The 27,611-nt window shown below is 38.9% G+C and overlaps 4 protein-coding genes across 4 annotated transcripts; 2 read left to right on the top strand and 2 right to left on the bottom strand.

Annotated features, from left to right (window-relative positions):
- Positions 1-763: 763 nt before the first annotated feature.
- On the top strand, positions 764-5,529 carry itprip (inositol 1,4,5-trisphosphate receptor interacting protein). The gene is made up of 2 exons (XM_068567787.1): positions 764-841; positions 2,541-5,529. Exon 2 carries the CDS (start codon positions 2,608-2,610, stop codon positions 4,222-4,224), a length of 1,617 nt encoding a protein of 538 aa, XP_068423888.1. The 5' UTR covers positions 764-841; positions 2,541-2,607; the 3' UTR covers positions 4,225-5,529.
- On the bottom strand, positions 4,913-7,658 carry LOC137779671 (glutathione S-transferase omega-1-like). The gene is made up of 6 exons (XM_068567788.1): positions 7,480-7,658; positions 6,450-6,558; positions 6,125-6,347; positions 5,931-6,032; positions 5,586-5,692; positions 4,913-5,318 (listed from the first exon to the last, which is right to left on the bottom strand). Exons 1-6 carry the CDS (start codon positions 7,505-7,507, stop codon positions 5,168-5,170), a joined length of 720 nt encoding a protein of 239 aa, XP_068423889.1. The 5' UTR covers positions 7,508-7,658; the 3' UTR covers positions 4,913-5,167.
- Positions 7,659-8,103: 445 nt separating this feature from the next.
- Positions 8,104-23,841, top strand: cfap43 (cilia and flagella associated protein 43). The gene is made up of 38 exons (XM_068567877.1): positions 8,104-8,240; positions 8,370-8,623; positions 8,833-8,929; positions 9,024-9,191; positions 9,292-9,442; positions 9,630-9,774; positions 9,874-9,956; positions 10,135-10,266; positions 10,351-10,461; positions 10,571-10,648; positions 10,780-10,928; positions 11,190-11,293; positions 11,487-11,612; positions 12,629-12,789; positions 12,919-13,083; positions 13,185-13,315; positions 14,161-14,326; positions 14,885-14,995; positions 15,565-15,642; positions 16,253-16,378; positions 16,515-16,619; positions 16,728-16,844; positions 17,359-17,550; positions 17,761-17,967; positions 18,145-18,234; positions 18,494-18,574; positions 19,319-19,447; positions 19,553-19,672; positions 19,893-20,000; positions 20,235-20,321; positions 20,410-20,498; positions 20,585-20,795; positions 21,054-21,166; positions 21,512-21,671; positions 21,936-22,100; positions 23,130-23,210; positions 23,301-23,454; positions 23,539-23,841. The coding sequence occupies exons 1-38, from the start codon at positions 8,212-8,214 to the stop codon at positions 23,712-23,714; spliced, it is 4,950 nt and encodes a 1,649-aa protein (XP_068423978.1). The 5' UTR covers positions 8,104-8,211; the 3' UTR covers positions 23,715-23,841.
- Positions 21,801-24,974, bottom strand: sfr1 (SWI5-dependent homologous recombination repair protein 1). Its single transcript, XM_068567878.1, has 3 exons — positions 24,648-24,974; positions 24,157-24,525; positions 21,801-24,062 (listed from the first exon to the last, which is right to left on the bottom strand). Exons 1-3 carry the CDS (start codon positions 24,741-24,743, stop codon positions 23,874-23,876), a joined length of 654 nt encoding a protein of 217 aa, XP_068423979.1. The 5' UTR covers positions 24,744-24,974; the 3' UTR covers positions 21,801-23,873.
- Positions 24,975-27,611: the final 2,637 nt, after the last annotated feature.

Raw genomic sequence — 27,611 nt, 5'->3', positions numbered from 1 at the left:
GCTTATGCATGAAGCGCCACCCTGTGGATGCACACTATTTGTTATTTCTCTAAAATCATAATGATTACATACTTTCACATAACATTTTCAGTGCAGGGACTTACTTAATGGAGTAGTTTTACAGTGTAGTAGTACTTTTATTTAAGTAAATATTCTGATAATTTTTAATAATTATTACTTATAGTTCAGTTCATAGTAAATTATGCAACAGATAGTTCATGGTTTGTTAATAGTGAGTTAATATTTTTATCAATAGCAGTTAATAACATCACACAATTTCACATGTTTCACATCACATGTGACATTTACTTTCTGCATATGTGAAGTTAAAAAGATCTCTTTAATCACATGTGAATCTTAAGATGGCAGTCATTTAAAAACTGGCCATTTGGTTTCGGCATGTATGAAATTCCAACATCTGTCACGTGGCTCATTTCACACCAAACCTTTAATTAAACAACTCTCAAAGAATCCCTGGGGGAAAGGGCCCTGACAGTTAACTGTTGCTGAATGCAAATATTGCTATTTAGACTGATTTAAAATTCAATCAGATTAATGGACACAACATTTTGAAAGTGAATGTGCCCACCGTGTATGTATGATATGCACTTATCCATGCTCGTCACAGCCACTGAGAAGTCCCAGCTTGCCTCTTTTGGTTGAAGACGAGGAGAACTGGGCGGTGTCTCTGTGTCTGGGTGGAGCGCACAGGCAGGAAATAAGAAAAGAGGCTGTGAAATAGTTTCCCTCGTTGTTCACATGAGTTGGATGAGGCTGCTTTCACCGGAGTGCCATCAACACAAGTGTATCACCATGACATTAGACCGAGAAGAGCTCAAAGGTAGGCTCACTATGTTTGATGATGCGTGTTGCTTATATTTGCTGAAAGCTAAACGTCTTGATTGTTTCTTTTTTTTTTTTTTTTTGCTTCAATGCTTCACACAGCTACGGTGAAGCCCCGTTTATTAGCTGCGAAGTGACTCATGTGTCTGAAATTATGTATTTCTTCCGCGACATTTCCATGATGAGCGGATTACTATTTTGACAACCGAGGTGGTAACCGTTGGCCATGTGTGTGTAAGACATGACGTCATAGTGGGTGTTGAAAGACTTCTCCTTTTTAAGCTGAAGTGCTTCCAATAAGTGCAAAAGTATCTGTTACTCAAATAAAAGTAGCGATATTACGCTTTAGAAGTAATATAGTTGGTATAGACCTGCATTCAAAATGACTAGCCTACAAAAGTATTGTCATTAAAATAAACTTGCAGTATCAAAAGTACTCATTATGAATCGTGATCTGTCTCTGATTAATTTATGTTCTTTTTTTTTGGATTTTACTTACTGATGCAACACTGCATCACTTTAATGTTATACATACTATAATATTACTTCACAATGTAATAGTTGATACATTACTTGAGTAATTCCATTTCCGTGTACTCTTTACAACCATACATTTATTTTACGAGGAATAGTATGCTTCTTACTCCAATACATTTATTTGACAGCTGTCGTTACTGGCTACATTACAGATTAAGAGGTTTCATATAAAAAATATCCTAAATGAAGCATAGCAAGAGCAAGTGATATTTAAAGTCTCCTCCAAACTTGACCGGCTGCACAACATGTGTGTATCCTAGTAGTTTTACTTTTAACCGAGTATTTTTGGAGTCTAAGGATTCTGGCCTAGTTTATTTGGACTACATGTTCGACATGCACAGACCTCCTTCTGTCAGGCCGATGTTTGTTTGGATGGACTGAACCATGTAAGTGTTGGAAAACAGCCCAGCGAGTAAGTCATGGGAAGTTTCCCTGGCTCTGTGGCTGCACACACTCTGCCATTACTGCTGTCATTTTATAGCTGACGTCTGACAGAACTGCTCATCCTCTCGTGATGTCGCAGTGAGCTCATAATGTACTTCTCATTTTTCGGTCACTTATTTGACGAAGGAAAGAAGCCTTGTTTGAAAGGCATTATTATTCCTTTAAATATTATAATCATGTTATCTAGATTCAGTCACCAGTGCAGTGTGCAGTTGTCTCTTTAACTTCTACTAAAAGCAAGAGACTTCTGTAATTTCCTCTTCTGTGCAATAGATTGCATGACATGTCGGTTATCTGACGTCCAGGAAAGAAGATAATAACATCAGTTTAAGCGTTTCCCGCATTGTTTCACTGACAAGCTGAATTTCATTGTATATAATCTCATTTTTGGGACATTTTCCAAAAAGGGCGGTGTTATTCATTTTGTTTTGGACAAAATGGTAACAGGATGTTAACAGGCACAATGTTAGTAACTAAAGAGGTTATCAGAAAAGGGGCGGGCAAAGGGACCAATCTTCCTTCCTCCCATGTTCCACAGTCTGATAAGTGCGTCACTCTCTGTCACTTAGCATTGCCTCTATATTTAGAGGTACAATCTGTGCTTCCCCCTTGGGTGGAGTGCTTTATTAAACAGTAAACTAGATTCAAAAATATATATATATACATATATATATATATATACATATATATATATTAACTTTATGATTTTGTTTCAGGTTCTGAGCTGCAGCTGCCTGGACACCTGCGCTGTGCTTAAATGTGCATGTTGGAAACAAGCTGAAGATGCAGGGGGCCATTGCACGAGTGTGTATGGTGGTGGCCGCCGCCATATTAAACCACCCCTTGCTCTTTCCTCAAGAGAACACCACGCTCCCGGACCAGGACGAGGAGCTGATGGCTCGTATGCGGGAGCATGAGGAGCGGCTGAAAATGGAGCAGGCAAGGCTTGAAGAAGAGCTTTCACAGCTGGAGGAAGAGCCGGAAGAAACCAGCTCGGAGGAAGGGTCTAGTCGGTACTTTTGGAGCACTGTGTCTTTCCTTATCTTCTTCGCTATTGAAGTGTGCAGGTTGCAGGGTGGTGCTGACACAGAAATTCAACCAGTTGAGGATGAAGACGTCTTTTCAGAGGGCGGATTCATCACCCCCAAGACGGTGGTGCTAGATAAGAATATCCTGAGCAACTTCTGCGACAACTGCGCCTCCACTTCAGCCCATGAAAACTGGAGGGTGAGGGGCTTTGTCGAAGGTTTTGCAGATGACTTGCTGGAATCGCTCAGGAGCGTGTGTGACAGGCAGGCGGACATGGAAGTCGGGGACTTTGTCGGGATCGGAAGTATGTTCGAGTCGTGGAAGGTGTGCAAGCCACTAATGTGCGACCTTCTCGTACCGTTCTGGCCTCCAGAGCCGTACTCCTTCCAGTTCCACCTCTGGTGCAGCCCCTCCAGTGACATGCCTCCGGACATGCAGGGCTGCGGCAGGATAAAGCTGACCAGGTTTGGAGAGAACGAGGAGGACTGTCTCTGTGGCTCTGCAGACCTAGGAGAGGACATGCTTTGTCTGTTGCACAGCAAGGTTGATGCACTCAAAGTGGGCCGCAGTCCCGATGAACTGCTGTGCTCCAGGAACACACGTTTCTTAGCCAAAGATCAAGTCATGAAGTGGTTTCAGATCTCGGTCACCAAAGCGTGGGGACGCATCTCTTACAAATACGACTTTGAGCTCAATTTTCGCGACCTTGATGCCGCCGGCGCTCTGAAAATCAGATTCCGCTCGGGGAAAGTGGTCGTAATGAACATCATACCGGTGGTTCAGCTGGAAGAGACGGATGCTTATTTTGTCTCACACTTCCCGTCAGATTGTGACAACGCTCCTGACCCATGCTGGCAGCTCTCGTTTGCTGTCTACGAGAGGAATTTGCTGAAACATTTCTCGAAACGCCTGCCACAAAATTCCTGTCATTTGCACTGCCTTCAGATTGTTACTTTCCTCCACCGGAAGCAGACAGAGCTCACAGGAAAAAGTGCCCTCACTAACTACCACGTGAAGACTGCTCTGTTGCACTTGTTGCTGACTGGAAGGCCCTCTGCATGGAGCATTGAGAGTACGGAGCACAGGCTTCGGGATGTGCTCAGCTTTTTGCAGAAGAGCCTACACGAGAAGAGCCTTCATCACGTTCTGATTGGGAACAGTAAAGTGCCACAGGAAGTCCAGGTTCCTGAGATATTTCGCAAAGCAGAGCCTGTCAACCTGTTCCGGTCTCTGGTGTTGCAGAGGGAGCTTTATGCGGCAACGGTCGGCCATTTCCACGAGATGTTGAGAAATGCGAATGTGCTCATACAAGAATACACGCCGCACGTATCCAACCGTGCTTTGCACCGCAGGCCGGATGCAAGCTTGTGAGTTTTGGCCATATTTCTTATCGTGACTTTAAGTGCGGGCAGATCTTTAAATATCTTTCACTGTTACAATTAGTCGCACGTGATGCACAATTACTCATGAAGAAGGTGCACTGTTATTTTAGTTACAGCTTGACATGAAGTTGTTTTTCTCGCTGCTGCTTTCACACTTGACAGGTAACCAGTGTGACTAAGGGGCTCCATACAATATATGAGCATAATTCAAACAGTGGGTTCATTTGTAAACAGATATGATGGGTATTTTGAAGTGATTATCAAATCTGTCATATTGCTTCTTTTATCAGGTAACCTGCTGGGGAGATTTTCCCAATAGATATTTGTCTATCATTAAGGGAAGCATGAAAATGATAATTTTAGAAATGCATTCCACCTTTTACCTTTTCAAAGAAAACACGATGCACTTTTGTCAGTTGGTAAATCATTTTAACAGAAATACCTCTCGTTTAATGCCGGTCTAAACAATATAGCAGTGCTTTTGTTTTCATTCATAGTGTTGCAGATCTGATGGGCAGCTATAAATCATGCAATGTTTTGTATTGCTTATCAAAAAGCCTTTGTTTTGCCGGTTACATTTTTGCTGTGTGGTCTTCATTTTATTAAATTAGATCACCCTGCATAGTCGGGGGGTGGGGTTATCATTTATTATAACAAACAGAAAATTCAGGCGAGAGTCATTACATCCAGTTTTTATTAAGTGAACCCATTAAGTCAAATTTACTTCACTGAACCTCATTTCCATTATTTTTTTCATTATTCCCCTCAATCATCACAAGATAAATGGCCATTAAATATCATCATAGTATTTGCTACAATATATTTTCTTAGTTCATACAAGTTAGAAAAAGAGACATGACCGCAGAGTAACATAACCAAAAGATGGATATTAATAATAAATGGGACGGTTCAAGGTTTTGAGCCTTTCTTTTCTACAGGCCATAGTCGTAGTCAGGATTGCCCTCCGCGTAGGTCTTCTTGAAGACATTGTGGCTCTCCACACTGTACATTGTGGCTTTGACAGCCTTGTCCTCAAACATTAGCTCTGTCCAGTTCTTCAGCTCGGGTGTGCCGTCAAGGCATCTGAAAAGACAACGGGAATCAACTCATTCGCCTAATTACAACACAGGAACATAAAGCGGCACTGTTTAATGTGACCTATTGGACGTCATGACGGAAGAAGACTAGTTTCGCTCTGTTCTGATGAGATTCCCTGCTCTTCTTGTATGTCTTACTTTTGTACTGTACCTCAGATTTGTATTTTTTTTATCCTCTATGGTGACCTTGAGTTAAATGCTTCCATAAATAAAATGTATTTATTTGTAAGTGTCTTGAGAAAGTATCACTTACTGTTTTAGTTCAAAGGTCTCCAGCCTCTCAAACCATGGCCATATCATGTAGTCGATCATCGTGACGGAATCCCCACCGAAGAACTTGGTCTTCTTGTTAACCAGGTCCTGGAAAGTAAACAAACGTTCATTAGCCTTGTATTAAACACGGTAAACTATCCAGGTTCAGTCGATAAAGACTGACACATGGCTGAGCTCACTTACCTCATTTTCATGGACCACTTATAACCGTAGACACACATTAACCGTTGTGCTCGCTCTCATTTTAGGGGAAAAGTTTGACTCACAATCTACTGAAATCAGGCGAACGTGTGAAGAATCCTGAGCACTTGACTTTGCAACCTACCTCATTTAGTTTGGAAAACTTATTTTTCAGTTCAGCTTCCTGTTCGGAGACATCCGCACCGCTCTTTCTCATCATTGCAATCTTGTAAAAGAGTGGTATGATCTGAAATAAACAGTAGCATGAATATGATTATTTGATAGTAACAGTAGAAAGTATACAACAACAAAAAAGATACAAGACTTCATGGAGGATACCTTGGAATAATTCTCCAGCATCATCTTCTGCTGAGCTTTACCGAAAGGAGAGGAAGGAAGCAGCTTCTTCTCTGGGTAAACTTCATCCAGGTAGTCACAGACAATGGGAGACTCGTATATCAGCTCACCAGCAAGTGTCTCCATTGTTGGAACAAGTCCAAGAGGATTCTTCTCAAGGAACCACTCAGGCTTGTCTTTCAGGTTGATGTTGATAATATCATGTCTGAAAGACAAAAGCAGGTTGTATAATCCAAAAGCACACGTTTTTCAAGTTTGGGGAGTAGTAAACTTAATAATACATAATGTACAATTAAAGTGTATTTACTTGATCCCTTTGGCACTCAGCACTAATCTGGCCCTCTGGGCGAACGGGCAGAATCTCATGCTGTAAAGTCTGATGTGGCCATTGGGGATGGGACCGGGTGCAGCACTTCCTGAAAGAAAAATATTATAATTGCCATAAATGCCCAAGTGCAACTGTAGAGTATGATGATTTATGTTTGTTACCAATCATGCCTGAATGCAAGTGTCACCTCTGTTACTGTTCTGTACTTGCGCTTTAAAATCACAACCAATGCAGACTATAAATCCAAGCACATAAGAGTAAGAATAATATTTAGGCAAGTGATCAACTTGAGCACTTTTTGCAAAACTTAACACTTTTCATTTCATGCTACTTTTATACTTAAACCTCAAATCATTTCAGTGGAACAAATGTGCTTCATACCAATTTATCTTATAGCTACAGTAATGTGTTTCTTTGTACAGTTGATGTATGATCTATACATGCCAAACCTATAAACATTTGGAATGTATAATTCATTTTTACAGATTAAACTATCCGTATATACATATAGAATGAAATCCTTAAATATTGGCCCCACCTCGAGTGTGGCGGATCTGCCGACCTGAGGCCGGATCAGCCCCAGAAGCTTCATCCACGGTGATACGTGCATCCATGACAAATTAACACAGTAATGCAATACATAAAATAACAATGTTAATGTATTCATTCTGCGGTATGAATACATTAACTTGTATTAGATTGCAATAACATTATCTGATAATACCCTTACCCCTGCTCTTTTTAAATGCAGGAATTGTAATAGTAGCAAAGTACAAACATTACAACCTTCACTGAAGTAATGCATTTTATAAATGTACTTATTTCATTATTCCACGTTAAAGCAGTCTGTTTGAACTTCATCCTTTCACTTTTTTTACAGTCAGACCACGTCTTCTTCTACGTTTACAAAGAGCACAATGAAATCAAATGTACGTCTTTTGAGGTAAGAAAAAAAGTCACTCAGGTAGTCAGTATGCAGTCAAACATCTGGACGCATGTAGATTCTTACCTTTGCTGAAACACTTTTCTGTCGACATGTTTATACTTGAGGTGGTGAACGTCAAGTCCGGGCACAAAAAGGGACAAGTCACAGTTTCTCCTTCTCTAAATTTGACCGGCGGATCGCAAACAATAGTGACAGTTTACCGTGATACCAGCTATATATTTGCTAAGTGTATGTTACGCCTACTTCCGCTAAGGGCGTGTTATAGCAACAACCAATAGCGTGAGAGGTTAGTTGTCTGGTTATGCTCATGGGTGAGGAAGCACAGGTTAGGGTATATATAATATAATAGGATATATATAATATAATAATATATTATATAATATAATACTATGTTATATTATATAATATGTACCGCTAAATAGTATATACATGATGGAAATGCAGGGATATGGCAAAAGGGTGTTTGATAAAGGCTAGAGTGTAAAACACGAAGCAATATAGGTGAAATATATGTTAATATTGTATTGTTTTTTATTATTTGTATTTATTTATTTATTTTTTTAGTTTTAGTTTTGTGGGAAAGACTGTAATTCTACTGTCTGCTCCCCACTCTCAGGCAGAAGGTGGCGGTAATGCGCCAATAAGCTGGATGTCAACCACCGTAAAACTAGACAGAGAAGAAGAAGTATTCCTGGTTGCCAGGGATACGCAACGACTTGACCGTTTGTTAGTCTGTTGTGTTGATGAAAAAAAAAAGTTAACTTTCACTGCGTGTCATTTTATTCTTGGCATAAAATGGATGACATTGAAAGTTTTGATATCAGGTATGTTGCTGCTACACATCTATCGTTTGTCCGTTTGATCTCAACCCCATTTTGTATATCCTCTGTTTTACCACGAGAGGCACTACCCGTGGTGAGCTCATCATTTAACTAATGTTTTACTCCATCTAGGTGGACACGAGGTTTTACAAATAAGAGCATCGAGTTTGTCGACAATAAAACAGTGTGCTACACAAGTGGGAACAACATCGGTTTCCTCAACCTGGAGACCAAGCAGCAACATGCGCTTCAGAGTCCTGGAAGAGGAGTCGGTGCATTGACAGCCAATGGCAACAATGGGACTTTAGCTTTCTCCGAGGAAAAGATATCCCCATCTATATTTGTGTACATTTTCCCTGAGTTACAGTTGAAGAATGAACTAAAAGGTAAGATATTTTCTCCCAGCAGAGATCATCAGCTAAATCTATGCAAAGGACATAGTATTCAAACTGTGATGTTTTTATTCATGATGTAACTGTATGTTCTTTCCCAATATGTCTTGCATTCTTAATATTTGTTTATATTATTTCATCCATCCTAAATTTAGGCTATCTTCTCTCTGCCAAATACTAGTTTCCGTTTACTTTTGTTCTAGGTGCAGCACAACTGGACTACACATCTCTTACATTAAGTACTGATGGTCCTTATTTGGGCTGTTGTTCATCTCTGCCAGATTACACCATAACCGTGTGGTAAGCCATTGAAAGCAGAACATCACTTTATATTTCATGTATGTTTATTTAGGCTGAGCGGCTCTATTACTGTAATGACGACTGTGTGATGCAGGAACTGGGAAAATGCTGAGCCAATTTGTACACAACCACACGCTGGGCAGGATGTCATTTCTTTGGCCTTCAACCCTCTGAATTGGCTCCAGCTCTGTGCTTTGGGCAATACATCCCTCACTGTCTGGAATATTGAGAAGAGTGCCAGCTTATATGTCCTGAAACCAAGGTAAAGCATACATTACATGCATTTATTGCTTTATGTGCAATAAGTAAATGTTATGGAGACTGATAATACAAATGTGTATGTCATATTTGTTGCATTGCAGTGTTATAGAGCTTCCAGCAACTGATGGTTCCTATGTTAAGAGATTGGAGTCCTACTCTCATACTGTCAGCAACAAACTGCCCTATTTCGATCTTGAGATGCCTCTATCAGCCATCTCAGGGCTCAAAGGAGACATAGCGGAAAGCATTGTGGTATTGTCCTCCTGTCATTTATACACTAATACTCAACACCGATATACTTTCACCACTTTTTTAATGTTTGTTTTTGTGATACAACTGATTTCTTTGAATGTATTTGTTGGAAGAACATATTTGTTTTCAGACACACAAACAAAGACAACATGTAAACTGTTACACAATTCCACTTGTGTTTATGCAGACTAAACTCTTCAGCAAAGCCAGACTAACTCCGAGTTGCATCTGCTGGACACCCACATCACAGCTTTATCTGGGCTGTGTAGAAGGCTTTCTGCTCCTTGTTGACCCGGAGAGATGCTCTGTCTCAGTCATCTTCAACCCAAGAAGTAAACAAACACACACACTGGGACATGGCAGAAATGTAATAGTCATTGTGACTATTGTTGTTACGGTTTACGTCTGATTTGTGTTTCACTTTTGTTCAGCTGGCGATTACATTCCTGAACTCAGACGAAGCAACTTTCAAGGTTTCACCCTTAAACATAATAGTTTGATCATTGTCGGAAAGGTACTGGCCCTTGCACCCTTTAACATGTACTTGGCTTACTGAGTATGGCACATTCACATTTTCATGAAATATAATACATTAATTATTCTGCCAATCTGTGATATGATTTGCAATTTCAGCTATCAGGAAATTCTCAGTTTTCCACATGTAAAAGCACTTTTGAATGCACGTTTCACAGGAAAATATGGTACACTGTCTGCAAATCAAAACAACTCAGATCAACGTCACACAAACGTGGCAATTAGAAGAACCCGTCGCAACTGCAACATACTCCCCTGACTATGAAACTCTACTTTTTTTGTCTAAGACAGTAAGTAGTCAAATGTACCTCTGTGTGGCCTATTGTACATAAAGTCACATTGTGTTCAATTAAATAATGTTTCTTGTTCATCAGGGTCAAATCTATGTGTATGACCCAAACCAGTCTGACAAAATTGTGAAGGTCCTGGACACTCTCAGCGGCAACTTTGTGGCAGCCGCTTTGTCACACACTGACATCTGTGTGGTAAAACACTTGTCCTACGCAAGAATTACAGTGTCTCATGATGGCATGTGTAATTTGGGTAAATGTCTCTTAAGTGAGTGGTGATGTTTGTGTGTTTTGCTGATTGCAGTCAGCGAGGGATTCTGGAGTACTGCAGCTGTGGTCTGCAGATGGCATTTGTCTTGCTTCCCTGTTTCTTCAAACTGAGGTCAGATTCACAACATATGAACATCCAGAACAAATCAGCGGTGCCACAATAATACATTTGTTCTGAAAATGTAAGAGGGAAATTAAACAGAGTAGAAGTTGTGTTAAAGCTTGTAATTTGTGTCTGTTTAGGTGACATGTCTGGCCTGTTGTCCTATTGCACAATACGCAGCTGTTGGAACAGCTTCAGGAAATGTCCTCTTCATTGACCTCAACGTGGAGCAGCAGCCGCGCCTGGTGCATCAGGTTAATCTCTACCACATGCCTGTGGATCACCTGGTGTAAGTATTTGCTATCCCTGTGATGCCACAAAGTTTCAGTTTAACACGACACTAACAAAGTGTTATATGCGTCATACATTTACAAAGTAGGGGCATGAGTTATCTCTCCCCATAAAACCCTGAGAGGACAACTGCTCCTCCAGTTCTGGTCAGGAAAGCAAATTCCAATGGCATAATAAATGGTTGCAAACCTTCTATATTTGTGTTTTTATACTGTATGTCTGTGTTTGTTTGTGTGTGTGTGTGTTTGTGCTTTTACAGATTTGATCAAGAGGGGCACTACCTTCTCACAGGTTCCTCAGATTCATATATCTACGTACTAAACGCAAAGCCATCGAAGAACTTTTCAGTCATAGGATACACAGGTACATCGTCTTTATTTTATTCTTTAGACATGCTACTACTGTCCTGTACACTGCAAAACAGTGTACATATCAATGTAAAGGTCATTTTAGCTTATAATGTGTGTATAACTATATAGAAAATACTTCACCTATTATTGTAACACTTTAACTAAAAGCATGATCAAGCTCATCCTTTTGTCATTTGATATTCCAGTTGTTCCCGGAGCCATTTTGTCGTTTTCCACTCAGTGCATCAGGGACAGTAAGCAGGTGAAAGTTCTTGCACTGTGCATTGGACAGGAGCTCACAGTGCTTTCTTTGCCTATCAGGACATTTTTAGGTACAGCAATGATATATATATATATATATATATATATATATATATAGTATTCATTCACTACTGATTCTCTCGATTGTTTTTTAATTAAGGGCATTTTGTATATTGGTCAGATGTTGTTTTTTAAGTCAGCACTGGTTGACCCTCATAAGATAATGTGGTACAAAAGAGAGAGAGAGAGAGAGAGAGAGAGAGAGAGAGAGAGAGAGAGAGAGAGAGAGAGAGAGTGAGAACTAATACTATTGCCTCTCTGAACAGTCAGGTTGGGACAGTATCAAATATGCCGGATAGGGGTGGGGATGGAACATTGAATACGAGATAATAATATACTTGAGGAGAGCTTCAGTAAATAATGATGTTGCAGTTTACCATACTTTCACTTGCCTGTTGCTCTTATTGTTTTAAGGCTGGGATTCTCATGATTCATCTATGAGAATGCTCTGACACGGGACTTCAGTTTGTTTCCAAAGAGACTACCGTAGCCAAAAATATTAACATAACCGATTAATAGCACTCAAATGTTGTCACTAGCACTTTTAAAAAAGTGAGAAAAACGACTAAGCAGTTCACAGAAACACACCCATAGTTTATCCAGCTTGTTAAACTATGTTGAGCAAGAAAAACCATGAGACACACGGGTGTTCGGAGTAAAGTGCAAACATGAGGTCTAACGTGTGGCTGCTGAAGAGCATTGTGACAGCCACATTAGTTACATCTGAGTCATAGAACTAAACAAATGGCTGCAGTGTATTTTATGGTACTGTCTCCATGGAAATCACTAATGACAATGACTTTGGTAAAAATCAACTGAGGACAAAAGCTCTTGAAAAATGTATTTAACAACAATGTATAAAGAGTCACATGCTTAAGATGATACAGAACTTCTGTGCCAAGACCAACTTGTGGGTGTGTTGATGCAGCCTTTCTGTAGTACTGTAGGACAGGAATTTCAACTGAACATAAAAAGGGAGTCATTATTTTTTAATACATTAATGATTAATGCCTTTGCTGACCTGCAGGTCCAGATTGTGTAGACCGACATGGTTGTCTGTCTACCCAGATCTTCAAAGTGTCCAGATACAAAGTGCCTTATCCACTTGAATCCTGTGTTCTGGGAGTCAATGAGATCTTTGCTTACTGCCAAAAGAGGAAAACTCTTCAGCGATTTGCGCTTCCCCAGGTTTACTGCTGCCGAATGTGACAGATTATTATGATCTAAAATCTCTGTCTTCATCCATCTGAAATAGCATTGATACAATTATAAACTAGTCATTAGCACATTATCCCAATCTCAAATTGTTTTGCCCAGGACACAGATGACCTTCCCAGCCAAGAGGTGGTCCAGCTCAAACTAGAGCAGGAAGTGAGGGGTCACCCTCTGGGTCCCGCCTCTCTCGTTCTGTCTCCTCATCAGTTATGGCTGGCTTCTGTGGGGCGAGATGGCCTCCTACTTATCCGAGAAACTGCTTCCATGGTAGGAGCTCATTTTATCCAGTGTTATTATTTCTTTTAAACTTTTTCTAATTGTTTTTATTATCTGGGGAGTGTATTACATTGCTGTTGCTGCACCTACAGGATCACTACATTAAAGTGCAATGTCATTCATGCCGTCTGGGTGGAGTTCGAAGCGTGTCCTTTTCTGCAGACAGCCAGACACTCCTCTCTGCTGGCTTTAACGATGGCTCTCTTGTGTGCACCGATCTCAGGTAAACCAGCTCGCAGTTTGTCTTATTCTTACATAATGCACAGCTGTGAACAGTAGAGGGAACTGTTGCTCACAGTAGGGATGTCGCTCTTGTGCAGTTTGATACTGTGTATATTAGACAGTATTTTTCCTTTCTTAGTGTTGGCCTTGAGGAAAGTAAAATAAATACAACTGAAGTGGCCGGTCAAGGGGGATCCTGATCACCCTCTGTGGGAAAACAAAGATCCAATAAATTTCCCAGTTAACACTCACCACTGAATAAGATCACATTTCACATCTGTCTCCTACGCTTGCCTCTGCACGCTTTTGTTTTGAAGCTTAAATATCTTTTCCTTTTTTCATTCATTTTCTACTTTCAATTTTTTTTCTTCCCCCATCTGTTGTTAAAAACTGTTTATTTTTCAAAAGTTTCTAAAGATGTACGTCTTCAGTAGAAACAAATGGGCTTGGTGCGCAGTGTCACAGACGAGGGAGGGAAGTCAGAAATTATAGAAAGAGAATCTAATCTTACTGGGACACACCTAAAAAGTTTTACGTTGGACATTTCGTGGGATTTTTAGAATATTCTCAACCTTAGCCTTTAACGTTATTATACTCTTACACATGCTCATTCATGGTTATACTCTATTATAAACACAAAATACTTAATGGGAAATTATTTTACAATAAGGCCTTGAACTTTACAATTCACTTTATTTATATTTATAGACAACATGATTTGTTTTAGAATTCTAAATTTATTTGGATTTATGGATCAAATGGCCATCATGAGACCTCCATAGCCAATATATTGATATATCTGCTATATTATTGTGTATACCTTGTGTTTTCCTTGGCTCCATACAGAATGAAAGGTGTGAATGCTGGTAAAGTGAACAAAGCTACTAAGTACAGTCAGTCTATGAAAAATTTCTTGAAGAAAATGTTCAATACTGAGAATCCCATCCTCATTGATTTACTGGAGTGGGGCCAAGAGTCTCCTGCTGGCACAGTAAAACCAGGGGAAAGTGAGGTAAATTATATTTTATTCTGTTTCAGCAGTAAACGAGTAAGATTTTGACTATAATGATGTTCGTTTGTTTGATGTTTGAAACTCTAAACAGTACACTGCGATTGCAGAATATACTCTTCATGAAGAGTATGGTGTTCAGTTATACTGAAGACTTAAAAAAAAAGTGGCTCACTGTTATAAATGTGTTGACATCTCTGAATACAAGACAACACAAACTACAACCTATGAAATTGATTCGATGGCTCTCTAAAACAGTTCCAACAAGTACATAATATTACAGACTTTTCAAGGCAGCAGATTATATTGGTGTTGGAGGTGATAAAGGTGTGAGGCATACCAGTACATTTAAAGACTATAATGATACATGTTAATTGTTTGTGGTGAAACAATTTTCTGCGATAAAACAGCTCAGCACTTTGTAGTTTTAATAGTAGTAGTTTTTTCTTTTTTACATGCAAAGCCCTCGTTCATTCACTAGATTAAAGGGTTGAAATGTGTGAAAGCGAATGTGTTGATCTGTATCATTGCATTATTTGTATGCGTGTTGACACTCTGTAGGTCGGTGGTGCGGCAGGTACTCTGGATGTGACTGAGCAGGATGAGAGTCATGACACCGTGCTGTCTGCACCACCTTGCCCCCCCACCTGGCTGGAAAGCAGGAGAGAGGCGGTCAGTGACTTATCATGCCGTCATATTTGTGGTTGTGGCATAAGATGTTGATAATGTTAACTATGTTAAAGTACTTCACTGATACAGGTGAAAGATTTTTAAAAAAGGTTCCATTGCACCTCTTTGTGACATTTAAACTGTATTACTTTTGGCACAGTTTCTCTGTGTTCATCGAAGTAGGAATCAAGTGGTATGGAGCTGTAAAGTAGATACGCATTTGTAAACAAATATTCAGCACTTTGTCACCTGATGAAGCTTTTTGATAACAATGAGTTGATACTGAAGGTGTGGCAGGCTTTGAATTGTTATTTACACATCGTCGACGATCACACAAAGGCAATTTCAAACCTGCTTTTATGCTCCAACATGCTCTCTAATCTAACTTGCGTTTTTGGGGCAATATGATTCATATATTTTTCCCTGTGTTGTAAAATGTATTATAATTAACATGCTGTTTGTTTGCAGGTTTACTTACTGTAGGAAGATAGGGATGTGTTGTGAGTCTCGTCAAGGTGACATGTACGCACTTGTAATAACACACTTAGTTTCGATCTACATATTTCCAACAGATAATAAAAGAAGACAATAAGCAATATTCTGAGACAAAGAAAAACCTGAGGAAAACCATCAAAACGTTTCGTGACAATGTAAGTGAGATTTATTACATATTTGTTTATTTAAATCGTCACCTAAGATGAATCCCATAGGTTCTTGAGCAGGAAACATGCCATAACACACATTAAATAACATCTCAGAGTCCCTGTTTGCATGAATACTATATCATTATAGACATGTTTGATAAGTGCTTTTGAATTCAATGAAAACATCCCTGTAATTACACGCTGCAGCTCAACGCCAGGGCAACACAGTAAATGAAAGAGGAAAAAACAAAAACAACACAAAGCTAAAGCAATCATGAGCTAAAGAATACAAACTGTATGTGGAATTCTGTTAATAAATACATGAATGAATAAATACTGAACTAATGAATAATACATGCAAAATAATGTCTGATGTCTCAAGAACATTTTACCTATTTTGAATGATTTAACATTTCCATTTTAATTGTTTTTAGGACATAAAAATACTGTATGCTTCATGCAACAAACAAGTTATATTTGTAGTAATGTACTCGACAGTCCAGTCCAATACTTATACTAAACATAGTTGCACAATTACGAAACAATTCACTGACAAATGTTTTAATGTTTTTCTAAAATAACAATATGATGACTAAACCGTTATTCCATATTGCAGATCCAGGAGATGATGCGCGAAAATGAGAACCTCCCAGATATTGAGTGTCTAGAACAACAAGAGTTCAATCTGGATGTTCACGAGCAGAAGAGACTGGAGGCCATGGTGGAGCAGGAAGTTACTCGGGTAATGCGTCCACACACACACACACACACACACACACACACACACATACACACATACACACATACACACATACACACACACATGAACTAAATGACACCAGTGATCTCAAGTGATTTTTACTGAAGACACATTGTAGGTGAGAAATGAAGTTGAATGGGAGATTACAGCAAAACGTTACCTCAGTGATGTCCTCAGAAGAGAATGCTGGGATTCATTGAAGGTCAAAGGCAAGGCCATTAAGGTAAGATAGCGAAGGAACGAGCACAGAGAAGTGTTGCGTTTCTTAATTATCACAGAATTGTATGATCTGGACTAAGAAATCTAAATCACTTCTGGCTGTCTATCACAGGCCTTTCACTCAGAACAACAGGTGAAGAACTACCCTCTGAAAGAACGAACAGACAAAGAGATGGAGGACCTTCGCAGGGTTCAGAACATCAGGAAAATTGAAAAGGCTGCCTTCACCGTACGTTTAACTGGACCACAGGCCGGAGCATTCTGTGGTTTAGATTCTTGTTAACGTGGCGTCGTTTTAAGAAGCGCGTGTGATGAGTTAAAATGGATTAGATTATATGTTTACTGTTTGTAATGTGAAACAGAAGACAGCGTGCAATCATTTCATAAAAGCTGTGATAGTGCAACCTCCTCAGTATGGAGGTTTTAACTCTATGGAAATACATTTTATTGAAAAAGATTCCAGTTAAAACAGGTTTACATCTGGAAAATAATTTGATGCTTTGAATCACAGTCCTACATCTGACCTTTCACTGTTATAACTTTTTGAAATGCTTGAATACATGCCCGTGCACAAGTGTTGAAACTCTTCCAGATTTATATCTGTGTCTCAGATATATGAGGATAGCTTCCTTCACTGCAATATTCTTAAGATGAAGTTTATAATCTTGTGGCCACAGATTCTTTCCTCAACATTTATTTCTGCACTCTCACTCAAAGTGTTTGTCCCCACCTTTCAACTAAAGAAAAATACGGTAAAGAAAGGTTCCACCACAAGTGTGAAGGAGGAAGAGCAGGAGGAGGAAAGCCACGTCGCAAAGAGTGCTGCTGTAACGGAAAGTTGCTCCGCTCTGTTAGGATATTCAGATCCTTACCTTTATGACCAGTTTTGTCTGCAAACCACAGAACAGAGAATCAACCAGACAATTCTGCTACAGGTAGGAACAAAAGTGTGATAATCCTGCTTTTTATATTGTAAAATACTTTTCCAAAACACACCAAAAAATAATAGAAGTAGAAAGTTAAATAAAGCGCATATAAATCTGGGTGGTTTATAACAACTGACTGATTTAGTCATATGTTATTATCATCATAATCAAAATAACAAATTAGTTTTTCTTTGCTGAATTTCACAACTCCGAATGCAGGATGTGATTTATCGGATCAAGACAGTTTTCAACACTGAGTTTGAGGCTGTGTACAAGCAAAAGGTGCAGGAGCTGAACCGTCTGAAGGACAGGAACAGACACATCCGTGAGATCATGCTGGAGCTGGGCGTGAAGGAGACACTGTGGGAGCCCGGCCTGAGCATCAGTGAGCAGCCAGAGAGGCAGCTCACTGTGGACGACTCCGAGGTTACTGACCTCCTCAAGATCTACACAGCTCACACATTGTTTAACAAACAAATAGTGCATGTTGAGCCACGTTGTGGTTTGTTTGTTTTTCCTACCGAAAAGTGAAATAGTATTGTGTGGTCATCATCATACGAGATGCTTTTTTAAAGAGATAAATGCACCTTTGTACTACTCCAGATAAAAGCAGAAAAGTACCTCACCCCAGAACAGAAGGAGGAGGAGGAGAACAGGAAGAAGTTGGAAGAGCAAAGACGTTTGGCTGCCAAAGTATGCAGCCATGATAAATGTGTTTTTAAACACAACATAAACTCTTGTTTGTCGCTATTTACAAATTATTGAAATACTTCCATGTTTGGAAAGTGCTTTTATCATTATTATCAACAACATTAGGAGTAAATTTAACAGAGCTTTACTTTTTTTCTAAAAAATAAATTAAAGATATGAATATTATATGTCTATGTGGTGTACAGTATTACACAGAAAGCCATAAATAGTTCCTTCATATTGATTGCTCTTCCTATTGCAGAGGGATAATATCAGTGACAGAGCTCTTGGTGACATGATGGATGGAGTGCTTCAAGTGAAAAAAGAGGACATCTTGAAAATGGTGGGTCAAAATATTCAAATTGTTGTTTAGGCATTCATGATGTAACAGATTGAGCTCATTTATATTATTTCATATACAATATTAAACAAATTGTAGACATTTAGTCTTTTGAGCATAGTCAATTGGCTGATAATAGGCAACTATTTTTATCATCAATTAATTGTTTTTTGTAATTTTTAAAGCAAGAATGGCAAACATTCTCTGTTTTCAGATTCTTTTCTCGGACGATTTCATGTTTTTGATTTCTTTGTCATACATGATATGAACATTAGACTATAAGATTATAAAACTATTGGTTTCATTGCTGCAATATAACAATACAGCCTTTTGTTTTGCTGTTTTCTGACATTTGATAGAATACACAATTAATCTAGATATTTATAAAGCTCGCTGTTCGTAGCTACCCTAATTTAAAGTGAGTTTCTTATATTTGTATTTAATTATTAGATGATTATTTATTTAATAAATAAATCACAGAGTGTGCAAGAGTGAACCGAAAACATGCTGTATGGGAGAGGAGGAGTAGAATAAAGCTTCCCAACCTCCTGCAGTCATTTCTTATGACATACACTAAACACTACAGCTCACTGCATCCAAAATAAAATATTTAATATTTACCAGTACTTAGGTATTCTCGCCCTTTAGGCAAATTGTGTTTTAAGTTTATGTCTTTTCAGGCAGTGTTAGTGGGATTTGATGAATCAGCATTAAGTGCACATAGTTTCTATTCAATTAACTCCACAGGAAATACCTCCGCCTGAGTTTGCTTTAACCAAACCTAGCATCCAGTGGAGCGAGGAGGATAAAAAAGTCTATAAAGAGTATGAAAAGAAAGCCAACGACCTCAGTGAGGAGAAGGAGAAATACAGAAAGGTATGACAGTAGAAACAATCACAATTCTGTTTTTCTACGAACAGAAATATAATAATCATCTGATCAGTGATAATTACGAATCACCTGTGAACTCTGTAATTGCAGTCAATGGAAGCTGAAATTAAAAAACAACAGGAATTCACCAGGGATGCAACCGAAAGATTTGATGAAACTTTGACAACGTTGTTTGAGAAGAAAGTGAAATGTGAAATGGTTATTTATCAGGTGAGCTTACTACTCATGCCGTACATGTATGTGACACATGTATTCATAACACAGAAACATGAAGTCAATGTGAATCTCATGACTTCATTTTGTTTCGTTTTTCTCAGTCTTCACAGTATGAAGAGCCCTCTGTTCTTCTTGTGGTTCCCTCCTTAAGATAATTATGATATGTGACACCTTTAAAGAATCCTCCTTATGTGGTTGTTGATGTATTTTACAGAAAGAGCTGAAGATTACTTATCTTGTACATTCAGTCCTCGTAGAAGACGAGATGAGAAATCAAGAGCTGGGGTTCAAGCTCAAACTTGAAAAAACTTTGGCATACGAGGTCAGTAAACTCGTACACAGTAATACTGAAGGAATTTATGACTACCAGATTGAGTTTCTGTTATTTGTCAGATACCTGAGTGAATGGCAGGGATGTTCTTCTAGTATAATATATTTCTATCAGTCAGGTGTGATCTGCAAGAGCTAACTTGTGCTGCACACTCACTTCAAGACTGTCAGACACTATTGTCCTTAATTTCTGCTCTCGTGTTATTGAGTTGTATTTTTCTGACAGGAGGAAATGAGGGAGGAGGTCATGAGACAGGAAGAAGAACTCAAATTGTGTCACGAGTCCTATGACAACACTGTAGCTGAGGACAAAGTAAGCTAGCTGATAAAATACTGAAATCTTTTTGTAAGTGATGGTGCACATAACATAATGTAATACCCATCCTAAAATCTATCCCAAGGTTCTTGACAAAGAATTCAGGAAGGAGTTCGGTGATGTGCGAAGCCATGTGGTTGATCAACTTTATAAGTTATTTAAGTGTAGACCCAGGTTTGTAATACTTGCTTACCTTGATATCCACATTGTACATTTTAAATTAGCTACTGACTTGCTGCACACTGTCTTTTCTGCTTCAGGGTTCAAAAGATGAGAACCCAGATTGACAACAGCTCCAACCTGTTGAAAGATCAGCATCTGTGCGGTTCTGTGGCTCCCGATACACTCGTCAAAATGCTGAAGGCTATGGACGAGCTGGATGCTCTGGAGAATATACCAGAAGGCGTAAGCCCTCAAATCTGGGAGAAGTTTTGTCTTGTCCGCAGAGCAAAAGTAGAGAGTGAGCAAAAGGTAATTTTAGGACATAGACGGGTTGAATATAGGAAACACAGACAAGCGTTGCTCGTACACTAAAATACATACTGAGGTTTTTCCCCACTACAAACATGCCATTAGCGTAACATTTCAGTCTTTATTTTTTTTCAACGACTGAAATTGTTTTAATTGTACTTATGAATGGATCTTATCAATATCATGTTTAGGAAACTTTCCCAAATTACTGTGTGTCTTGTGTGACTGTCCACTCACTGTTTGACACGTCCTTTTCAGGTAAAAGTTAAAACTTTGACTTTAGCTGAGATGAACGCGTTCCTTCAGAAGAGGAAAGAGGAGGACAGCGCCACTCAACAGGAAATTCAAAATCTCTCTGACGGACTTGAAAGGTATCTCTATGATGCTGTAACTCCTTCTGATCATAAGCAGTTGTGAATGAAAACATGAAACATTTTTATTCATCACTCATTAGCTAGAAGTTGTAAATTTGAGAATGTGTCTTATTCTCTGTAACCTGCAACAATACTACGTATATATATATATATATATATATATATATATATATATATATATATATATATATATATACGTATATATATATATGTGTATATATATATATATATATATATATTTATATATATATATATATATATATATATATATATATATATATATATATTTAAAGTAAATATGATTTGTTCTATGTCTCTTATTGTCATCCTGCTCCTTTCTAGTCTGCATGAGGAGAAGAACCTTTTCTTAAAGGACATCATGGTCCATGTCCTGCTCAAACAGGGCCAGGTGGAGGTGTTTACCGCAGACCTGACTGCTGACTACACTGACTCTGTACTTACCGACAGGAGTGAGGTGGAGAACCTCAACACAACCATCAGGGTCAGCCTATACTGCCAGACACACAGACACTCTTATTGCGAACCAAGGATATGCAATGAATACTCTTTTACAATAGATATGCATACACACAAATGCACAAAAGGGTCATAATTTGATATGTATGCGTTTTACTTTATTACAATACATAAATACAAGACTAACAAAGTATTTTCTGTTTGATAAAAGTTGCCAAAATCAGCCAAATTCAGGTGTTGGTCAGATACATTCATTATAAATGTGATTGAGTATGATCTATATGTTCAGACACTGGGAGAGCAGAAGATAGCATCCATGGTGAAGTGCAAAGACTTCCGTAAGGGCATCACCCAGCTGCTGTGGGAGCACAAGATGATGGCGATGCGGATAGAAAACCTCAAGACCAAGGCGAGGGACATCCAGATGTTACGACTCTCTGAGGAGCAACAGGATGTGAGTGTAATCAGGATACTGAAAAATTGTGAAACAGCACTCTTTGTTAAGCTTTTCTCAAGGACCGGTATTATAAGTATCTTTTATTCTGTCAAATACTGTCTTTGCCTCAATAAGGAAATACGCACTAAATATCCCTTCATGCTACTGGATAGATTTGACATTGCACATAATTCATGGCAGTTATATGTCAAGTGTTTTCAACAAGTTCAGTATCTGCTCAAAATGGCAATGATGTATCTGCATTTCTGGCAACACTTTATAACCCTGTTAGCATTTTTGGCTAAGCCTCAGTGGTTGATATCAAAGCAGGTATGTTGGTTTTGGCAGCATCAGATGTTATGAGCGGAAAATTCTTCCCATCCTCGAGTACAGATGGATGGTGTTTTTTTCGACACAGGCTCACCATATTCAAGTTCCCCACCCTGTTTTTTTTTTAACCCAAAAGGTGGAGACAGATTGAATATACAACACTTTGTTTTTCATTCCTGCTTGCTGCTTTAATCTCGGATGTGTTTTTGCAAAAAATATCAATTAGGAAAACTGCTTCACTTCGCAGCAAATGTGACTAAGAAGTTAACAGGCAACAAAAACTGCCAGAAAGACACTTTGTTCCCTATCACAATTAACCTGTTCATACATTATAAAGCACAAGTTGTTTCATGAGTTTGTTATATAACAAAATAATAGGTAGGTGGTGGTTGTGCAATGAAAAAAGATACATAAAATTCAAATGAGTCATCCATCATCTTTTTTTCAACAAGCCGATAAGCATTACACCAAACATGTTTCCAGGCCCGAATGCCAGTTTCCTCTGGCTAAAGTTTCAGGTGGCTCTACAGTTTGCCGCTTCCTATCATTGTTAAAGCCCCCTGAAACCTTGAGAAGAAAATACTTCTAAATCCATCCTGAAGGAGCCATAACACGTTATTATAAACCATTTAGCCACCATTGTTTAGAAAATCCCAATGCTGCCCTTTTTGCTTTTTCAGTCACTTTATTCAATTCCGTTACTCTTTTTTTTCCAAGTACCTCAACAAGACAGATCGACACAAGCGTGTGTCCAAGCAAGTTTCCGTTCTGGAGAAAACTATAGCTTTTCAGAAAAAGGTAACAATTTGATCTTATCAAGCCGCTCTGTAGCGTGTAGTTTCCATAACTGACTGTTAAATTAATAAACACATTATGTTCTCCTTTTAGACTCATCTACAAAGTGTGGCGCAGCGCATGAAAAAGATTGAACTGCTAAACAAACAGGCAGCAGAGAAGGCTGAGAAGAGCGCAACTGTAGAACAGCAGCTGCCTGATATTCAGGTGACTGTGGCAGAGATGACTCATGTCTATGAAGGAACAGGTAATATAACAAGAACTTTAGCTCATTGCAAAGGGAGATTTTAAAACCTCTTCTGACTGATAATGTGACCCGTTTGGTGTCTAGCTTCAGGGGGAAATCAGGCAGCTAAAACAGAGGAGCGCTACCAGGAAATCCTCCAGAGGAAGAACTTGGAGGACCTGGCCAGCGCGCAAGTGGATGAAATGGCTTTCCTCTGGGCCGAAGTGGAGCGTCTGAGAATGAGGAACTTCCCTTCACTGGATGAGCTGAAACACAACTGAGCGAGGCCTTCTCTCCAACAGATAACACTTATTTACACTCCTCTTACGAAGTAAACTTAACATTGTATTTACAATTTAGCTGTGAATCAGAATGGCATAGCAGCATAAATAAAAACAGTGAACTTAAGATATTTGTTGTGTGATGGTTTTGAAGCATTTTTAGGTAGTGAAGTCCTCCTCTGTGCGGTCAAAGTGCAGAATGCCGTCATTCAGACCAAAGAGGTCAATGAGCTCCGACAGGCCGGCCTTTCGTCCTTCAAGGGGGACATCTGACTGGAGCTCATACAGCGCAGCCTGAGCACAACTCCTCCACTTGTTAATCAAGATGTGGAGCTGTGTCAAATCATTCTAGGGAGGGAGACAGAGAATGTGTCATATAAAACAACCACTTTCAAGTTAAGTTACACAAAATAAATCTAAACTTTCCAAGATCAGCTGGTACCTTGCTCCTGTACATTTTAACCATCTTGAGCCTGCGCAGAGTCTCCATCTTGTCTTTAACCTCCTTCTTCAGCCGGTCTCGTCGTTGTGTAAAGTCTTCGGAAGGAGGAGGATGTGTCGGTTCGGGAATGGGTCCAGGAAACCTTTCACTCACTGACTTATCTTCATTTCTGTTGACATCAACATTGCGTACGATCAGTGGAGGGTTATTAACTGTCTCCCGGGAATCTGCAGAAACTTGTTGGCCATTCCTCTCATCCTCTTCTTTCTCATCAACACAAAGGCGTTTGGCTACAGAGAAGGGCGAGGTGAAGGAGCGCCTTGATCTCTTCAGCCTCTCCTTCAGTGAGGAGCTCAGCTTCTGGTGATGCTGCGGAGATGTCAATGAATAAATGAATGAATGACACAGTGGTGTTAGATTGCGTTCCATCACTTTAAATTCAGCACAACGTGTATTGAGCCAGCTCACATGAACGTTGCCCTTCCACCTACCTTTTCCTCTTTGTATTCACAGGGGCTCGACTCCGCTGAACTCAGAGGTGAATAATACACACATTTTGATTTGTCTGCTTTGGGAGTGACCTCCATCGCTGAAACGGTGGACAACGTAGTCACGTTGGTGGTGACGTTACGGAGTTGGCCTCGTAAACATTGCGTCTCAACCACAAATGTTAACAAACAAAACTAACACGGATACTCAACCTCAAGTGTTGTTGTAAGCGTTCGCAATAAGTCGAGAGAAACCGAGCGACTTTTCACAAAACGCCAACTGAGACACACAACAAGTCAACGCGATGTGAGTTCTTCCTGTTTTCCTTATTTTTTGCGGCTCAAGAAAACCTCCAAAGTCAGCGATTGGGCAGAATTTGATGACGCGTTACCGAAAAGGATCTTGGGAGCTGGAGTTATTGGTGATTGGACATGTTACAGTACAAATTCACAACTTTCAATTAAACCCGTATTCCAATGTTGTTTTAAACCTAAAAAAAAGAGAGGAAGTTATACATGCAACATGCCTTAAGTGTCTGCTGATGTGATGGGAGAATACTTTTTATTTATTTTTTAAATAAATAAAAAGTAAAAAATAATGTTTGTTTTTTTTTAAGATGAGTGTTAGTTGGATTAAATCCACTGAACTGTTTCTCAAAGGAAAGGCTTTTGGGAGTGGTTCAAACAAAGCAGTGTTACTTGGTTACTCCTTGTTTCTAGGGTCGACTCATATTGTGATTCAGCTCTTCTCAGTTGATTCATCTCTCTTAAAGGATTTATTTAACTCCTATGCAGGCGGATGTATCCATGGAGTGTTGAATATGGTTTTGAGACGTGTCCAGATATCTTACTTTTTTTTTAAATTTTTTTTTCTGTAGCCGTAAGGAGAAAGGTGTGAATTAAAACAGGATCTTGCCTAGACTTGAAAATCACCGCCTTGCAGTTTGATATCACACCCTCCAGGGAATGGGAATTTTGTACATTTTATATGGGTGAATCTTGCATGGTTGAAGATAATTACTGTGTTAGTCACGAGACTGTTTTGTGTACTGCTGAACTTGTGAATAGTTGACATGAACATATTTGTGCGTGCTCCTCTGAAACTGTAGCAATGGTCTGGGTTTATAGAATCTAGAGGCTACGTGAGACACTGAGTGAGGATGCCAGATATTTCACTGGATACAGGTGTGTATGCTGAGCACTCATAAATAAAGCCACATGTTATGTTTGTGTAGGCTATTTATTCCGCTCATGATGCCCATCAGCAGTAAGATAGTATCGCTCCATTTACATCCACGGTTATACTGTATGTTTCTGTCCAGTTGAGGAATATATTGTGAGGAAGAGGCACTGGTTATCTTAAATTCAATATCAAACAGCTTTTCTCTCCTTTCTAATGTCCCAATGGAGGAGGAGGAGACGTGATTGTCCCGTGGGGTTTCACTTGATTTCATTTAGCTGAAAGGGTGCTTTGTATTCCGGGTTAGTAGATTATTTATTAATAAATTGGGAATCTGCTGTCTTTGTTTAAATTTTCCTTCTACGTAGTACTAATACCTCGTCAGCAAACACTTATTATGACAAGTTTGACACAGGGTTTGTCTACAAGGCACGACCACAAAGTGATCTGATGATGCAGGATCTTGTAGTTGATGTTGTCTTTCAGTGATGAAAATTCTTAACAAATGTGGAAGTTATCGACTTGATAAAACCAATTGATGTTCAGTGAACATGGGACTTTTTAGGCCCCATGTGCTCTATTTCACAGCAGGCATTTTGAGTAATAACTTGGCAATGTTATATTCAAAAGACCCAGTAAATGTTTGAAGTGTGACTGTTTGCACAAGAAGCCTGCCACCGGAGCAGCTAAGTGCAATTCAGCCATAAATTTCTGGATTTACACCTATGTTTTTCCTGCTGTTACTTGTCAAAATGTCTTAAATTAAAAAAAAAGACAATGACTAAAACTATTAAAATGCTTTCCAAATGTCAGTTTCACTTCTACTTTCTGAAACCGCCTTAGTGAGAGATGTGTTTTCTTGAAGTAATTATAAAATAATATGTTGACCACATAAATTGTCTTTCCATTTTATAAATTACGTCTTACACTTTGTCAGTGAGTACAAGGTGCTTCCCTCTGTGCCCGATATGCTCTCAGTCCATTCATATTTGTGTTATTTTCTCTATACAATGGAATAAAGAAACTAATGGGAGCGCTAACAACAATTATTTTTCACTATCAATTAATCTCCAGATTAAAAAAGCAGAAAATCCTCACAATTTAGAGCTGACATTATAGGAATATTTGGAATATAACAAAAATACTATAATGATTGAGAGATGATTAAAATAATTGCTGATTATACTTTTCTGTCAATCAAGAGAATCAAATGATTTCACATCAAATTGAGTAACCGGTTTGAGGAGTGAGAAAATCAACTGAAAATAACTTATATAATAAATTGTGATATGCTCTCTTCAAAAATGTCTCTATGTCATTTTAAGCCAAATATTTCATACTTTCTCTTGTATAGTTAAATGTTCTTTGGTGTTGCTGCTCTTGTTGTTGTTGTTGTTGTTGTTGTTGTTGTTGTTGTTGTTGTTGTTGTTGTTGTTGTGTTGTGATGCACCTTCCGCCAGGACAAATTCCTCACGTGGCAATAAAAAAGTTTCTGATCTTTCTGATCTGATCTTCTAAATATGAAATATCTAAATATGGAGAAAAAAAATCCAGGTAAATAAATCCAGATCCAATGCAGTGAGGAGTCAGGCTGCCTTTCCTCAGACCACACACAAAGACTGCTCCCCTGGAGCTTATTAAATGCTGTTGTTTCTTTTTGCTGGAGAGATTTTCCTCGAGACGTTTACCAGCCTAACTGAGAACAAAGTGGGACATTCATTAAACAAACCTCAGCTTTGTCTTTTTACAAATATCAACATCCAAAATACCTGTTCAATGTCAAGCCA

This window comes from Clinocottus analis, unplaced genomic scaffold (assembly GCF_023055335.1).
Source record: "Clinocottus analis isolate CAN_PGR_092001 unplaced genomic scaffold, fCliAna1.0.p SCAF_8, whole genome shotgun sequence".
NCBI classification, from domain to species: Eukaryota; Metazoa; Chordata; class Actinopteri; order Perciformes; family Cottidae; genus Clinocottus; species Clinocottus analis.
Note: the sequence above shows the minus strand (reverse complement) of the source record. Positions and strands in the feature narration are given on the sequence as shown.